Source organism: Gigantopelta aegis, chromosome 14, assembly GCF_016097555.1.
Source record: "Gigantopelta aegis isolate Gae_Host chromosome 14, Gae_host_genome, whole genome shotgun sequence".
Lineage (NCBI taxonomy): Eukaryota > Metazoa > Mollusca > Gastropoda > Neomphalida > Peltospiridae > Gigantopelta > Gigantopelta aegis.
Window position 1 is genome coordinate 40,212,704 of NC_054712.1, and position 17,814 is coordinate 40,230,517.

Below are 17,814 nucleotides of genomic sequence, written 5' to 3' on the forward strand. Positions count from 1 at the left end.
ATGGCTTTTTGATCAGACGTATTCGTATTTCCTATTGGTGTAGTATTTATGTCACTGACACTTTTGACCAATTGTTTAACACGTACTATTCTTAGAAGTTGAAGATCTCAAGTTATGAGGAAAGATGACAGCACAGGCTTGCATTTCAACCGGCGTTTAGACCTAGTTTGTATGTTGACCAATGGTACGAAGAAATAGAGTCGGTTCCATTGTTTACAGTGCATGCATATGTCATAAACAAAACTAATAGGCCTTAAAATGACTAAATTAAAGTCGTTTGCCAACTTAAGTTGTTGTTGAGAATGAGTTTTCATAAAGATAATTGCACGGACTTTATGGCACTAATGTAGGCCTAACTAAAGCAAATCTTTCTTCATAATATATAGTATACAGTATATAAATATATAGGGCTTGTACATATTTATTTATTGAAATGCCATAACGATCGCTGCAAGTCCCACTGGATCAGTGTATTTTTTAGAAGAGAAAAGAAAAAAAAGAAGAAAAATAAAGGGTCCCAGGAACTCGAAGGGACATTCCTGAGTTTGCTGCATTGTAAGATGTTTCCAAAAAAATAAATATTTCTATGATTAAACATACATATTAAATATTTGTTCTTGTTTAGAATATCAGTGTCTGTATATTCAATGTGTTTCTGGTCTTAATATTTGTAAGAAGCCCAAACTGGATTTGTCTTCAAATAATTTCGTACGTATGAAAAGAATTATTTTAGGAACTAACATGAAATGTAACCTAGTACAAACAGTAGAATGATCAGAAACATGTTTAATATACAGCCACAAATATTTTATGCAGAAAAATGTATTTGATATGTATTTACAATCATTAAAGTCTGTTAGTCGATAACATCTTAAAAATTGCAACAAACTCAGGAATGTCCCTTTAAAAAAGTGACAGACCTATATGTTTAGTTTCGATGAGGGATTAGTTTTTGTTGATGCACCAGTTCAGTGGCAGATTTGTCACATCTGCAAGACTTCCATTGCCCTGTAAACATTTATTTAAAAAAATATATACCAGTATTTTATTTTATCAGAGCCCAATATTTCATGCAAACCATTGTGCTGTTCACGTATCAGGGTGTGCAGATTTAAATTCACAAGTACCACTAAGTGGTTACTTAGTGAACCATAATGTTTTAAAATTAAGACTGTAATCCGTTATATACTGAACAAAAAAAGAAACTTCCAATTTGTACATACAGGGCTAGAAATGAAAAAAAAAATCTACATGCACCATTAAAATTCTGCATGCACCAAAAATAAGGTAAATCCTGTTAACAATGAGGAAAATACTATTTTAATGGGGACCAGACAACTCGGACCGGGGGACAACTCGGCCCAGACATCTCGGCCACGGGGCCGAGTTGTCCGAGACAACTCGGCCCCGTTATTAGACTGATAGACTGTTGTGACACATTATATGCGTGTTAAGTATGATAGTTGGCCATGTCGTAGTAATAATAATGAATTATACTGATAGATACCGCTAACTATATGGTCACCATTAAGAATGACAATTGTGTATGTCGTAGGCGCATATCGTAGTGTCGGATGGGTTTCTAGAAGTATTGTACTATAGAAATAACGCAAAAGACATCATTTGCCAAATTCCTACATTTATTACATTAAATACATACGCACATACCAACAGAATACATATACATAAATAGTTATAATCAATAAATAAAACACCAATCACCAAAAGAACATAGAAATAAAACGTCCAACAAAAGATAAAAGTCAGTGTGCAACAGGGGCGTACAGCTTTCCACAGGCAGACAGGAATCTCGAAGTGGACACTTCACCATCTGTGTAGCGTCCCCACAGTTCGAATATTTTCCCCTGCAGATTCCTGAAAGCCTTCCTCTGTCGTCGTCGCATCTTCCTCTCTGAGACGAACGGGCATGTCGGAGGAACCAGCCTGGCTTCAGTGTGGAGCATGGGAACCAACTTGTAGAAGGGAGGGGCTGTTCCAAGGGCACAGTGGTTCAGTCGGTGATGCCAGCCCTCCACATCGTTGTTGGTCCTCACACTCTGGTTGAAGACTGACCAGGCGTTCACAGACCACACGCTGCTCCTCATCCAGGTGCAGTCCACATAGTCCATGAGGGTCACCAGTCCTTGAACTTGTGTTCCTCTTCTAAGACCGTCGAAGGCTAAATGGATCAACAATTTATCAATTTAACAAAAAACAACAAACACATTCTTGTTCAAACTTGTTCAACAATATTGTTCAACTCCGGGCCGAGTTGTCTCGCGGTGGGCTGGGTTGTCTCAGAACTCTGGGCTGAGCTGTCTCGACGTGGGCCGAGTTGTCTGGGCCGAGTTGTCCTCCGGGCCGAGTTGTCTGGCATTCATTTTAATTACCTTCATTACAGTGTTGATTTTTTTATTTTATACAAAGCTATTCGGAATTATTAGGCAATACCTATATTTATTTATTAACAGTACCGAAATGTTATACAACTGCGTTTATTACTGATTCTTGATCAAATTTGAAAATTTCACCCAACGTAAACGCCTTACAAAAATCTATAATAGGCCTATTACAAAAACGTACGCATTTTTGTGTTTTGTATTAAGCAAGTTATCAACTTTTTTAACTCGATAAGATCTGTTGGTATAATATAAATTAGCCTACGGAATTCGACGAGAAGTTGCGATTGAAATAATCACTGGCTGACTTCGAGTCATAACTACGCGAGTAACACACCTGCACGTTCGCAATCATCTGATCAAGTGCCCATATCTGAGGTCGAAAATGTTCAAGGCAGTTACAGTACTTTGTATTGATCACAGATCTGGTGGAGTTCAATTTGTCAGTGACGATAACAACTGTGTTATGCACGTGGATACCCCAAAGTCAGTCTCGACCACCTTCCCTAATACCGTTCACGGATATAACCGAGATATTGCCGGCAATTTTTGCAAATATATTTCACAGAAATGACCGAAAGGGCGCCATTGTTGTAAGTAGGATTATGGGATACAAAATGGATGCGCCCATAAGATAAAAGTTATCGTTTTCATGTGGTGAACAGATTACGAAATGCATACGCAAAATTCAACAACTTGAGTCTGAATCTGGTAGACAACAGGATACTAGTATACTCAATACACAGTACTTGAAAAATATTAGCATGCACCGCGTGCACCCAGTTTTAAAAGTTACATGCACACGCAAAAATCAGCATGCACCGGTGCATGTACTAACACTGCATTTCAAGCCCTGACATATAGTATTTGTTGTGTTAAAGAATTCATTGTGTAATGAAATTATATAGGTAGTATTAGCCTTGAGCTGTATTATCAGGATTCATGAATTTTATCGATTATTTTTGCACTGTTAATCGTCGACAACGTGAAATTCAATTTGCACGTGCATGCATGGTTTGACATGTCCCGTGTAGTATTCGGTCAATTTGTTTTACTTGTCTTACTGACATTCTTGTCAAGTGAACGAAGACCCTTCAAAATTTTAAAAAAAAATTAACGTTTTTTACATTGTAGCATTTTTAGTATGCCAAGAATACCCAATAATTTACGCGAACGGGCGATTGGCATGCTTGATGCTGGCATGTCGACAGAAGACATTGCAAGGCATGTTGGGAGTTCTAGTCGAGCGATACGAAATCTTCGCGTAAAATTTCGAACGACAGGAAGCACCAACGACTTGCCACGTCGTGGACATCCGCGTGTTACAACGCGTGGTCAAGACCGCTATATCATGAACACGCATTTGCGCAATCGATTCCAAACTGCCACTGCTACTGCTGCTAACACACCTGGGCTTCATAATAACCGAATCAGTGGGCAAACTGTTCGTAATCGTCTGCAGGAGAACGGTTTACATGCACGACGTCCTTACGTCGAATGTGTTTTAACGCAACGTCATCGTCTTAATTGGGCACGTGTACACACTTGTTGGATACGGCGACGCTGGAATACCATTCTTTTTTCGGATGAATCCAAATTTTCTTTACAACGTGGTGATGGCAGGGTGCGCGTCTTCCGTAGGAGAAATGAACGCTATGCTGACTGTTGTGTTCTTGAACGAGATCGTTTCGGGGGTGGGGGTTGTGTCATGGTCTGGGCAGCCATTGCCCATGGTTATCGTTCACCACTAGTCGTCATTGATGGCAATTTAAATGCTCAACGTTACCACGATGACATTCTCGCTCATCACGTCATTCCTCTGTTCCATAACAACGCCAACATCTCGATTTTTCAGCATGATAATGCCACCTCTCATACAGCTAGAGACACTGTAAATTTTCTTTGGACAAATAACATTGATTTCATGATGACCGGTCCACGAAAAGTCCTGATCTCAACCCCATCGAGCATGTCTGGGATAGTCTGGGCAGACGATTGAGGCGTCGTCCCAACCCACCCGCTAACGTCAACGAACTTCGTCAAGCGCTCAATCAGGAATGGAACAATATTCCACAGGCAGAAATCAACACTTTAGTCAATTCTGTGCACCTGCGATGCACTGCAGTGGTCAATTCAAGAGGTGGTCATACCTGTTATTAAGTGGGTTTTTTTTTTTTTTAACCCTTACCACACTTGGTCAAAATTTCTCCCAGTTTCTGTTAACCTATGGCCATGATTTTTGCACCAAACGATGCATCATGGAACACTCTTTAAACGCATATATAACAATTATTCCCCCGGTTTGTTTTCATCAAGTTATGTTCAAGCAAAGTTAGCGGAAGTTTCTTATTTTGTTCAGTATAGTATTAAAAAAAGAAATTGATTTTGGACACTTAAAAAATATATTATACCTTGCCCTGTTTCGGTGCATACGTCATACATCGTTGACCTTTGTATGGGGAAGTAAACAAATGTCTGTCACATTCACAGAAATGTTTGTAAAAATTAAGTTAAAACAAGTAAAAAAAAAAGCAAGATTAAACTTAACCCACTGATAGAGACCCAGGGTTGAAAATTAGCAGTCGCCAGGTCGCCCGTGTCAACCTTTATTGGCTATGGGTGACTAAGAATTTGACAAAGATAGTTCGTTAGGCGACCATTGATATTAGGGTCTGGCGAGTATGGTACCAGTTAAAAAAAAAGACACTGAAACTGAATTGAACGTGACAAAACACATCGTGTCTGTGTTGGTGCGAACTACAGCAGCAGAAGACATAAAACATGCTCTATATTTTAACAGCGCCAGATTCAGCTTCTGTGGCTTTGGGCCAGGTCTTCTAAAATAGAGATCAAAATGTATTGAAGACATTGCATGTATTTTTTAAATCTGGAAGTCGTCAGCTTATTGGAATGGATTGGATACGCCATGATTATCTAGAAGAGCTACTATTTGAAAATATTTATTCAATGTCATGGTAAAAAGGAATCATATTTAATTAGCTTACATTATTCTTGGACAAAATCAAAATCTATCTTATAGTTTTAACTAAAACTAATGTGAGTGCATGCACATATATACAAATAAGCATGACCGTTTCCATTACTACTGTCCAGGGCTTATTCCAAAGGTCAATTGACTGATTGTCGTCGATATTGTTTTAAATTTAAGCGATTTGCATTAAATAAGAACATATCAGATCTAAAGTCTTGACATCAAGACTTACATAATGGCATAACTGTCCAAATATTACTGTAATAAACAATAAGTACACCGTTATGCTATGTAATATAATAACTAAGTACATCGTAAAAATGGTAAAATGTTTTTTGTTTTTTTTAAAGATTTATTAGTAGCCCACTACTCTACTGTAGCATTTACATATCCAAATTAAACGCACATGTGTGCGTGCTTCGTCCATTCCCGAGGAAATCCGATACTGGAGATTGTACCCCTTCTTGCATCGTCACAAAGAGGACTGCCACCCCAAGACTAGGTTTTTATACTAAAGCACACGCAGTTCTACCTTTGTTCTCTTTGTATTGCATTATTTGTTTTTACTTCAGAGACAATGCAAGTCAAGCTGTATACCTCGGCTGTTCTAGCATTTTGTTTTCACCCCTGTATTAAAAATGAGATTTAAGCGTCATAATTTAATGACAATTTGTAAAGAATTCATTTTATTTATACTAGATTTCTTTCTTTTTTTAAATGTTATTTGAGTTGGTATGGGTTTAAAACTTAATAACATGTTTTTATATGAATTTTAACTGTATTCATTATGAAATTACATGCCAATTCATCGGATTCCTTTTGAAGGAAACAGACTATACGGTGAACACATGATCATTATTCAACAAAGAATATTCTATTGTGGCCAGCTGTCCATTATTTATGTCCATTATTCCCGATAACAGTGGTTTTCTGACCAGAATTAAAAAAACCCAAACCGAACTAGGATTCATATCCCAATATTTGGTGATTTTTGTTGTTGGTAAAATGATTAAATTTATTATCAAATTAGCTGTCGCAATCAGCTATCGATCCATGGAAGTGATCGTGACATGTCGCCATTGTTGTCAAGCCAAAATACTTGCTGAAAACCACTTTTTCAACTAAAAATTACAAGCTATTTTCAATTGAAAAACAAAAACCTAAAGATAGGGAAGCTGAGTTGTCTTCTGTTTCCTGTTATACAAGTCTTTCCGGTGAGTGTCCCTGGCGTGTGCAAAACTGGGGGAAATATGAATTGGGAAATGCACTGTATACAGAGTATAGTATGTCAACTGGCATGACGTCTGGCGATATAACTCGCCTGCAGTAGTCAGAAGGTTAACATAAATATCTTTCTGGATGAAGGTTTATATTTATTAAAACTCCTAATACATCAAATAGTTTTTAACCAAACAATTTTACCATTATAAGCATTTATTTGCTCAACTTACAACACAATTCCAAAACAACAGAATTGATATATTCGTGGTCCAAAAATATTGTCTGTTAGCACTGGTTCTCGAGGACTCCATTTTGTAATTTGCCTTGTAAGTACATGTTTAGCTGAACATGATATATGTTTTGATAAAACACTTAAAAATTTTGTTTCGGAAGATTCTGGCTGTAAGCTATACCACTAAACTTTCACTCATCGAAACGGGTCACATAGTTAACATTATTTACAGCTGATGCATAGCAGCCATTTTGGTGCTCATTTGAAGAGAAATATTAATAAAAAGATAGCTACATGTATTTAGATAATAAATATTGATACACTTTCTGGCTTTGAAATTCACGATGGCTCTACTGCCTTTGCCGTACTGCCTCGTGCCTTTACTGTGATGCCTAAAAAAAGCCAGTTGTTTTACGGCTCTGAATAACTGTTCCCTTTTAAATATCTGCTATGGTTCCCTTTTTGTGTATGTGTTTAGTTTTTTTAAAGGGACATTCCCGAGTTTGCTGCAGTTTTTAACTAACAGAGACTTTTTAATGATTGTAATTACATATTAAATATATTTTTCTGCATAAAATATTAGTGGCTGTGTATTAAACTTACTGGTTATGCAAATATAAATCACATAACAGAACATCACAAAGACATTTTTCAGTATAATTGTATCTATTGAAAAGCACTGATTCTATTTTTTTTACTGCATGGTTTTTCGTTTCCCCTCTCCAGTGTAATTAGGCCTTTAACCTAAGTCTAACCAATGGCATTTTCTCCTATTTCATTAGATTGGTCCAAACATCCAATTTCAACCAATGAAATGGCTTAAATCTTCCAATAAGTCCTCTGCAATATTTTGTTGGACGTTTATTTTTTCAGATCGACTGTAAAACTTCATTAATGTGGTAAATCATTAAACTTTACCATCTTTCTTTCAGTTGTGCCATGTCTAATAGCAGATGCAATGATGGCCAAGATACTCCTTACAAGCAACAGGCAGCGCTAGATCCAACGTTTCAACAATGTGCCAACTCTGTTTACCTTCAAGATGTTCCAGCCAGTCCAAACCATTCGGTTTCTTCACAAAACAACTATGTATCACATGGTGAGTTGGAGTGCATGGAATGTAATTTCGACTGTCCTTTGCAAGTAAAAAGGTGAGAAAGACTGGAGGTAAAAAAATTTCATGGCTTCAACGACTTCAACATTTGCATTTAGCACCCTTACTCACAAATTATAATCCGTAGACCACTGAAAGTTGCTTTATAATTGATCCTACATGTAAAAATGTTGTGTTTAGGCCCATTCCTCACAAATTAGAAAAGGCGAGATATATAGACAATATTAGAGCTTTAGCTCATGACTGTCAACATTAATTTCACGAGGGACAGATAATCTGTAATTCCGAGTATCGAATGAGTTATTGTATTTATTACCCATAGTGTAAATAGTTTAGAAACTTAAACTTTAAACTCTTACATGAAACAAACTATATAATATACAAGACGTGAAAGTCTGAGGAAACTGATGACGTCGCTAAAGAAAAGCATTGATGTCAAAAGTTATCTTTAGGTACACAAATCAAATGTAAGCAAGAGAGGTCACATTCGTAATGAACTGATGTTTCCAGTGGGAAGTGAATGAACTACAAAGAAATTAGTTTAGAGCATGTTTATCCAAACATTCATTGTTGTTTGTAAAATCTCATCAATGAGAGACATTACAGTCGAGGAAACCGATGACGCCACCAAACAAACATCATGACGTAAGCGGGGAAAGATAGCTTCTATCTTTTCCTGGAGAAAGACAGACAATATATTCACCCGCATCTCACTGCCATATGGGGCGGGACGTAGCCCAGTGGGAAAACGTTTGCTTGACGTGTGGTCGGTCCAGGATCGATCCCCATTGGTGGGCCCATTGGGCTATTTCTCGTTCCAGCCACTGCTTCACAACTGGTGTAACAAAGGCTGTGGTATGTACTATCCTGTCTGTAGGATGGTGCATATAAAAGATCCCTTGCTGCTAATCGAAAAGAGTAGCCCATGAAATGGCAACAGCGGGTTTCCTCTCTCAATATCTGTGGTCCATAACCATATGTCTGATGCCATATAACCGTAAATAAAATGTGTTGAATACCTCATTACAGGGGTTGAAATTTTTTTACCACTATCCCAAAGGAATAGTGAATTTCAAAAAACACTATTCCGTCTAAAAATTTACTATCCCTTCAATTAGTTTTCCTGACTGCTACATCGCCCTGTACAACATTGCGTAACGAACAATTGTTTATATACCAATCTATGCATTACTGCATACTAGACGTTTATTTTGTACTGGTGAGTGCATGAGAAAGGTCTTAGTGAGGATTTGTTCTGCAGAAAAATGTAGCTGAAGAAAAAGCATAAGCGGAATAATCGCAGGCGATTCTTGCATTAGTTTTACTTTCATGACAGAATATTGGAAAAATTGTTTTACTATTCAGTTTTGAAATTTACTATTTGCGGAATAGCGTAAAATTCGACCCCTGCATTAAATAAAATATTTCCTTCGTTCTTCACTGCCATATGGGTAATAAATATAATATATGTATTGTTTTTCTGGTGGCAGTCATGTTTACTTTTACATTCAGCTCCATTTCTCACAAACTATGAGTCTTAGAGCAATGAACTTGGTTTATTGTTGTATATGAATGGATCTTTGAAATTTTTAAAATATAAAAGTTATTATTTATTGATTTTTGTTTTAAAACTTTAATTTAAGATTATAATTTTTAAAATGTGCATTGAGATGAACATTTGTGGATCCAAAGGGGGGGGGGGGCGGGGAGTAGCCCAGTGATAAAGTGCTTGCCTGATGCGCGGTCGGTCTGGGATTGATCCCTGTCAGATGGTACATTGGGCTATTTCTTGTTCCAGCCAGTGCACCATGACTGGTATATCAAAGTCCGTGGTATGTGCATATAAAAGATCCTTTGCTACTAATGGATAAATGTAGCAGGTTTCCTCTATGACTGTGTCAAAATGACCATATGTTTGACATCCAATAGCCGATGATTAATAAATCAGTTTGCTCTAGTGGTGTTGTTAAACAAAACAAACTTTCTTTGTGGCTCCAACTACGATTAATTCAATGAAATTCTTGTTTTGTAATTTGTTAATGATCTACAGTCATTATTCATTATTAGTCCCTTGCCGGACCAATCGGAGGGGACTATAGGTTTCGTCATTTTGTTCATATTTCTTGTCTGTCCCACATGCGGTTTTCTGGGCCCATATTTCTGAAGCAATTTTAGTGCTACATCGTAAAGTCATCATAAGCTATGACATCACTATGGCATTTGTTGTAGTGACATTACAACCTACAATGGTTTTACGATTTTTAACGCTAAGATAGCTTCGAAAATATAGGCCCTGGACTTTTTTCTCCCACAATGCATCAAAACATTGAGCTGAAATTTTGTGTTTAGTTTTATTATATAGAGGTACAGATCATTTTCATGTCATTTCAATTATTTTCATGCTTATATCCAATTAAAGTTGAAGCATGCTGTCCTGGGCACACACTTCATCTATCTGGGCTGTCTGTCTTGAGGGTGTAGGGGTAATGAAGTCGTTAAACCTCGCTCTTGGTGGGTGCTGGTACCGGGCTGAGAACACTATAGCTATCACTGAGACCGGTCGGTACATATCAAGTTTGACTTTCATCAATTCATGGGAATTTATTAAAGGGCCATAACTGTCAAAAATGGAATTTATCCATGATTTTCAGAGTTATGGCCCTTGAATTTAGGAAAGAAATGTTTTATTTAATGACGCACTCAACACATTTTATTTACGGTTATATGACGTCAGACATATGGTTATGGACCACACAGATTTTGAGAGGAAACCCGCTGTCGCCACTACATGGGCTACTCTTCCGATTAGCAGCAAGGCATCTTTTATTTGCAATTCCCACAGGCAGGATAGCACAAACCATGGCCTTTGTTGAACCAGTTATGGATCACTGGTCGGTGCAAGTGGTTTACACCTACCCATTGAGCCTTGCGGAGCACTCACTCGGGGTTTGGAGTCGGTATCTGGATTAAAAATCCCATGCCTCGACTGGGATCTGAACCCAGTACCTACCAGCCTGTAGACCGATGGCCTACCACGACGCCACCGAGGCTGGTTTGAATTTAGGAGATTGTTTATGGGCCTGGTTGGGGATATGTATTGTTTCAACAGTACTCTCAGAATGCTTGTTATTTATGACAACAAAAAATATGGATGCGAGCAACGGGGAACCCATGTTTCTTTTTAGTTAAAAAATATCCACTTTATTTTTATTTTTTTGTTTAGTTTTATATATATACTCTTTAAAAAAAAAAGTAGGTGAACTCTAATAAGAATTTACAATTGCCAAAATTGTAAGGTATATTAGCTGCGGGGAATGGTTATATGATAATAGTGAATTAATTGGGCAACCATTACAACCAGTAGTACAGTAGATTTTATGACTACCAAATATCTTGAAGGACGATTGGGGTCAGAAGTGAAATTTGAAACTTGAAGTTTTTTTTATCAGTAAATCACAAATTCAAATGATAAAACTGACTAAAAACAAAACAAAACAACAACTGTATGATCAACAGAGTGAAAGAGGTTGACAGAAATAATGTTACACAGTGATTAATGGACCTTCTTGGAAATTGTCAAAATCAAGAATGACACCCCACACATGTGTACGGGGCAACTGCGTGATGCATTTGCAAACTATGGAATGTGTTTCGCTGTGTTGATAAACAGACCTGAACGTTCTTTACTAGGATGTCTGTGGTCAAAACGTATGTTTGGTCTAATAGTTGATATTAACATTAATATTTCAGGTTCCCCTACTTTTTTTGAAGAGTATATTTTGATCATATTGTTTATGGTGATATAAATGTAAGCCATGAAAAATGCATAGAATACAGTTTTAGGTGTTCTGTTCTCCATCACACGTAAGGTGAGTGTTCTGTCACTAAGCTACATCCCATAGTTTTAGAAACCTGGCTACATGTTTTTCAAGCTATCTTTGTGCTATGAAATTGCAGGGCTCGTACTCAAGAATTGGTCTCCCATGACAATTTAAAAATAATTTCCATGGGTGAAATGGTCCACTGACATCAATTTTGAGCCTGTCTATGGCACATTGGCCCTGATTCTTATTGAACCCAGTATTTTTTGCCTCCTGAAACTATCCTTGATCTGCTACTGAAAGAATTAATTTATATAAATATTACTATGAAAATATTTGATTATTACATTTCTATAATTATGGTTGAAATGTATTCTACAAGTCTGTTCATTCGTGACTGCACATGATCAATGCAGACCTTTTCTATAATATTACATGTACACATTAATCCTTGGAAATGGTTTGTGACATAAATAAAATATTACTTGCTGTCAGTTTCTAAACAACATATTGATTGAAACTGTTAAAATTAAAAAAATAATAATAATAAATTACTAGCTAGTATTTATTCTGTTTTCATCCATATTTATTCTGTTTTCATCCATATATATTCCAAATTTTACGCAAAACAAAAACTGTATATACATATACCTAAGGATCATTGATTTTTTTGGTATAATAATTTATTAATCCAAATCCCAGTTTATTCTTAGTGTGCTAAATAAATATGATGTTAAAATGAAATTATTCCTCTTCCCTGGGCATTTGCCTTTGTCGGTGAATAATCATTTCAATAAATTGTCTTCCTTAGTTATCTCCCCTAGATTGATAACAATAATTAATTTATACTTGTATTATGCAGGAATGGCTAAGCAAGTAGACAGTAATGGGGCTGACTGAGATCAAGGGCACAAAGCACAGTTTCTAGGGTGTTTGGGTGTATGCTTCCCCTTAAAAATGTTAAAACTAGATGTCCTGAAATGCAATATCCTGTATTCTACAAATAAAATTGATCTCTGCTTTAAGATTTACTACATATAATATTTTTGATTCAGAATTATTGGGTGGGGGTGGGGGTGGGTGGGGTGGGTGGGGCTAGTGACCCCTGTTCCACCATGCCTGTTATGTTCATTTCCCCATGATATGTTGCCTCTGGAATAGCAAGTAATCTAGGGTAAAAATTAATTTCAGATTCTTTTACACTGTACAGAATAGTTCTTCAGATAATTGTCATCCAGGGTTGGTATGGACGGGACTAGTTGAACAATGCATTATCATTTTATTATTAAGCTTTGTTATATTCATACTATAGCTATAAGCAAATTTTGAATCTCTTTTGATATCCATGGGCATTCACTGAGTGATTGTGCATACCCCATGCCTGGTGATGGTGACTCCCATTGATGGTGATGGTGGCTTCCATTGATGGTGACTCCCACCAGATGTTTCCAATTAACAATAATTTTAATGACTAAACTTGCATATTAAATACTTTTTTCTTGCTTAGAATAACATTATCTGTTAATGTGTTTATGGTCATCCTAATTTTTGTTTTACCTAGTTCAAATTTAATTTCACTTTCTAAGGTTGATAATAGACACTTTCAGCATCACCGTTTTATAACTTATTTCACTTCATATCCACATTTCTTAATGGTACAATTTTAAAAAGTATAATATTTTCTTCAAACACAATAATTATGCAGAATATTGATCCTGCTATTAGTAATCTTCAAACAAAATTTTTTTCAATAGCTATTTCGTATTGAAATCTTTCCTGCCTTATGAAACTGAAAGAGTCATGCATCCAGTTTATAGTTAGATGCAAACAGTTTGTTAAAGTTTGTTTTGTTTGACAACACCACTAGAGGATATTGATTTATTAATCATCGGCCATTGGGTGTCAAACATTTGGTAATTTTGACGTAGCAAACCCACAACATTTTCCTATTAGTAGCAAAGGATGTTTTATATGCACCATCCCACAAACAGGACAGCACATACCACAGCCTTTGATATACCAGTCGTGGTGCACTGGCTCGAACGAGAAATAGCTCAGTGGGCGCACCAACAGGGATAGATCCTAGACCGACCACATATCAAGCGAGCACTTTACCACTGAGCTCCTGTTAGATACAAAGTGACATCATTCAATTGGAATATATACCGGCCTCGGTGGTTAGGCCATCGGTCTACAGGCTGGTAGGTACTGGGTTCAGATCCCAGTCGAGGCATGGGATTTTTAACTCTTTCACCACTAAGTTTTACAGCCTTGACCTTCCCTGCACACTGAGTTTAAATAGCAGATTTATGATCATGTTTGTTAAAGGATAAAACTACTTGTTTTATCATTAATTTTAGTTATAGGCTATACATTTCCAGAAAGGTGAATGGACGGCCGTCTAGATAAAAAAATAATACTTTAAAAATGTTAGATTCAACAGGTATAAATCTGGTAATTACAGGTAAACTATGCATATTACTCAGCTATTTGAGTAGGTAGGACTGGTAATTAAAAAAAAAAACCCCAGTACAAATGTTTTTCTTGTTGGATAATTAATTAATTAACATTCCAATTACAATTTAAAAAATATATTTACAATGCTTTTGCAAAATTAACAAGCCGTAATAAGCTTTCATTTCATCATACCACACACCTTTGTTGTTAGCAGGATCTGTATCACGCTTTTTTTTGGCATTCATGTTGGTAAATTACACAATTTTTCCATACACTGTATTGGAATAAAATAGCGAAAATTACTCTATGGCGTTTTGTGTTGACGTCAAACACTTTTACGAGCCCCGGATTTTTAGTAAACGTTGATCTGCAGGTAACCGAATATGGCTCATGAGTCCAGGTAAACTCAGGCGCGTGGTAAAACAGTGGCAAGTCATCTTGTAACTCGTCATCGGTATCATTTTCTTCTAAATTGCCATGTTGAATGACATTTCGTTCACGATCGCCAATCTCGATTAAATCAAATGCACCAAACTCCATATTATCCCACATTTCATCATCGGAAAACCCGTCATCTGAATCGCAACCATTGTTTTTAACAGACAAAATTTCGTCACCTCGGTTCATGTTTAATTACAGTCAGAATATCAGTATAAACTTAGAAAAACTCATTCAAAATTCGCTAGAACATGGGCGCAGCCATTACAGTGTGTCACATGGCAGCTATGGTCGCACGAGATTTTGTCTAATTATAATATTGACGCGTCACTCGGAGCCAAATATGAACAGGTGTTACAAGCGTGCTGAGAGGCACTGGATATCGCTAGCCGGTATACCGGCCTGTCGTGGTGAAAGAGTTAATCCAGATACCAACTCCAAACCCTGAGTGAGTGCTCCGCAAGGCTCAATGGGCAGGTATAAACCACATGCACCGACCAGTGATCCATAAATGGTGCAACAAAGGCCATGCTTTGTGCTATCCTTCCTGTGGGAAGCGAAAATAAAAGATCCCTTGCTGCCTGTCGTAAAAGAGTAGCGTATGTGGCGACAGTGGGTTTCCTCTAAAAAAAAAACGGTGTCAGAATGACCATATGTTTGACGTCCAATAGTCGATGATAATATAAAAAATCAATGTGCTCTAGTGGCGTCGTTAAATAAAACAAACTATACTTTTTTTTACTGTTAAAACTTTCCAGACGAATGTGTTGGGAGTGGGACTGATTACTCGTCTTTGCTTGTAAAGACTGGAAACATATTACAAAAAGTACAAAAAAGCACATTGATTAATTAATCATCATCTATTGGATGTCAAACATTTGGTAATTCTGACTTGTAGTTATCAGAGAAAACTCGCTGCATTTTTCCTAATGCAACAAGGGATCTTTTATATGCACTTTCCCACAGACAGGAAAGCACATATCACAACCTTTGACCAGTTGTGGTGCACTGATTGTAACGAGAAAAAAGCCAGTCAGTTGCATGGATCCACCGAGTTGGTTCAATCCTGCGACGCAAGCAACTCAGGCGAGATCTCAACCGACTGAGCTAAATACTGCCCCACCCCCTCCCCCCCCCCCATCATATTACAATGGCAGCAAACTAAAGACAGTCACTTTGCCACTTGAATACTTTAATGGCTTGCACATGTGATAATATTATTCACCTTTTGAGTCTTTCAAACTGCAGTTGGCTCCGTGTGTAACCTCAGGCAAGGGCAAGGCCATTTTGAACATAGTTACTTTCTCTACCGGTAATTACATTTGACTCTTAAATCATTTTAATGAATGGCTTTCATATTTGATATGCTTGTTAACCGGAGGGGGGGGGGAGTCTTTCAGGTGGACACCCCAGGGTAAAATTATTAAGGTTTGTGCAACTTGTGGATTGATTGTACGTATTTTGCCTTTTATGTAAGTATCGACATAAGGTGATTGATTGGCTCCCTTCCTAAAATACTTAGACCTGTCGAGGTGAGGGCTGGTGATCATTAGCATTTCCTGTCAAAAGTCTGCATTCTGTCTGGTAGTTATTATTCAAGCATGTATTCAGTATTTGACAAGTATGTCAACCAGTCATAAATGATGGAACACATTTTTATTTTTGAAAAAAAATCACCCCAGAGTGAAAAATTGCACTTTTTAAAATGTCACTGATGTGCCAATCGTCAAGATAATAGGAGTTAAAAAAAAAAAAAAAAAAAAAAAAAAATATTATTTAAGTTTTAAAAAAGTACAATCGTTAAGTACAGAACTAAAATTAAAAATAAAAGAAAAGAAATATAATAAGAGTTAAAACATTAGGCAGTCTTCACTTTGAGCTGTAGATCACTCCTGAAATGATGTCAGACGAGCTATCAGATGACGTTTCAAATAAAAGTTATTAATTTTTTTGTGTGCAAAGCTATCAATTTTCAGTTCTCCTAAAACTTTTAGGGTGAATGAGGAGAAGGAGAACAGGAGTACTGTTACCCAAGCTGCATTATTTGGGTGAGATCAAGGCTGGTTAATCAGTTAGTGATTTGATGCTTGGTGTCAGCCGTTCATGTGATGTAATTATGCAAAATATTTAACATGACTTTGATGTCATAAGCAGCTTAGAAATATTGCTATCAAAAGGATTAGTCAAGTGTTGATTTGATAGTTTGTCACAGCCCTATTTTTTATATGTTGTAATTAAAGTTTGTTTCACGGAACATTTTGTTCAGTATCGCGTCATGATTAGCTAATTTTCAAAGATCACTACACACTTTTAAAACATTAAATAAGTAGTTTGCTAATCAATTTTCAATTGACGAAAAATATCGCTAATCAAGATTTTGAAAACAAAAATGTTCCCTGTGTTTTGTTTAACATCACCACTAGAGAACATTAATTAATTAATCAATGACTATTTGGATGTCAAATGTTTGGTGATTTTTACCCAAAAGCTGGGATTTACTGAAGCAAGGAATTGTGCTATGATGTTATAAGCTGTTGAGAATTGAACTAATTTGTAGATACAAAAAGCTGTACAGCACTGGGCCTTAAAATAATTGACTAGATTACAAAAGCTTGGATCACTGTTTAATTTTATCATTATTTCTTGCATGCAATAAAGAGAGTGTTCCGGACGGGACAACAATGAGTCCCATTACTTAAAAATGGAATCGTCTAGCTTTAATATATTGCTATCAGTAATTAATTTCAACTTATTTTCGTGCTTATATCCAATTACGGTTCAAGACAATTGTCCTGGGTACACACACACCTCACCTGTCTGGGCTGTCTGTCCAGAATAGAAGGTTAGTTGTTAGTGAAAGAGAAGTCGGCGTAGTGGTCTTACACCTACCCATTGAGTCGTTAAAAGTTGCTCTGAGTGGGAGCCGGTGCCAAGCTATGAACCCAGTACCTACCGGCCTTATGTCTGATGGCTTAACCCACAACACCACCAAGACCAGTTTATTGCTATCAAGAATTTTAGTCATCTTTTAGTTTTTCCTAATGTAGTCGAAATCTGTGTGAAGTTTAAATAAAATTGAATATAATGAACACAACAAATTGCAAAATAGCTTTTTGATTGTGATTGTCTTGAACAAATGA

At 36.8% G+C, this 17,814-nt stretch overlaps 2 protein-coding genes across 3 annotated transcripts in view; one reads left to right on the forward strand and one right to left on the reverse strand.

The window, feature by feature from the left end:
* The first annotated feature begins 93 nt into the window (after nt 1-93).
* The window catches only part of LOC121388081 (ataxin-1-like), a 116,416-nt gene continuing 98,695 nt past the window's right edge, over nt 94-17,814 (forward strand). Inside the window, exons 1-2 of one of the 2 annotated variants that reach the window (XM_041519292.1) lie at nt 94-184; nt 7,777-7,943. In XM_041519292.1, the coding sequence (XP_041375226.1) occupies nt 7,784-7,943 (160 nt within the window). In that variant the 5' untranslated portion in view covers nt 94-184; nt 7,777-7,783. The remainder of the gene's footprint in view (nt 185-7,776; nt 7,944-17,814) is intronic. The other variant, XM_041519293.1, reaches the window with a different exon arrangement.
* On the reverse strand, nt 1,764-4,841 carry LOC121389240. The gene is made up of 2 exons (XM_041520839.1): nt 4,811-4,841; nt 1,764-2,179 (listed from the first exon to the last, which is right to left on the reverse strand). Exons 1-2 carry the CDS (start codon nt 4,839-4,841, stop codon nt 1,764-1,766), a joined length of 447 nt encoding a protein of 148 aa, XP_041376773.1.

What these genes read in the sequence shown, in the direction of transcription:
- LOC121389240 (XM_041520839.1), bottom strand. Translation starts at nt 4,841, where the DNA reads ATGTATGACGTATGCACCGAAACAGGGCAAG. An exon ending in ATGCACCGAAACAGGGCAAG is followed by an intron (nt 2,180 to 4,810) that starts GTATAATATATT and finishes TGATCCATTTAG; the next exon opens with CCTTCGACGGTCTTAGAAGA.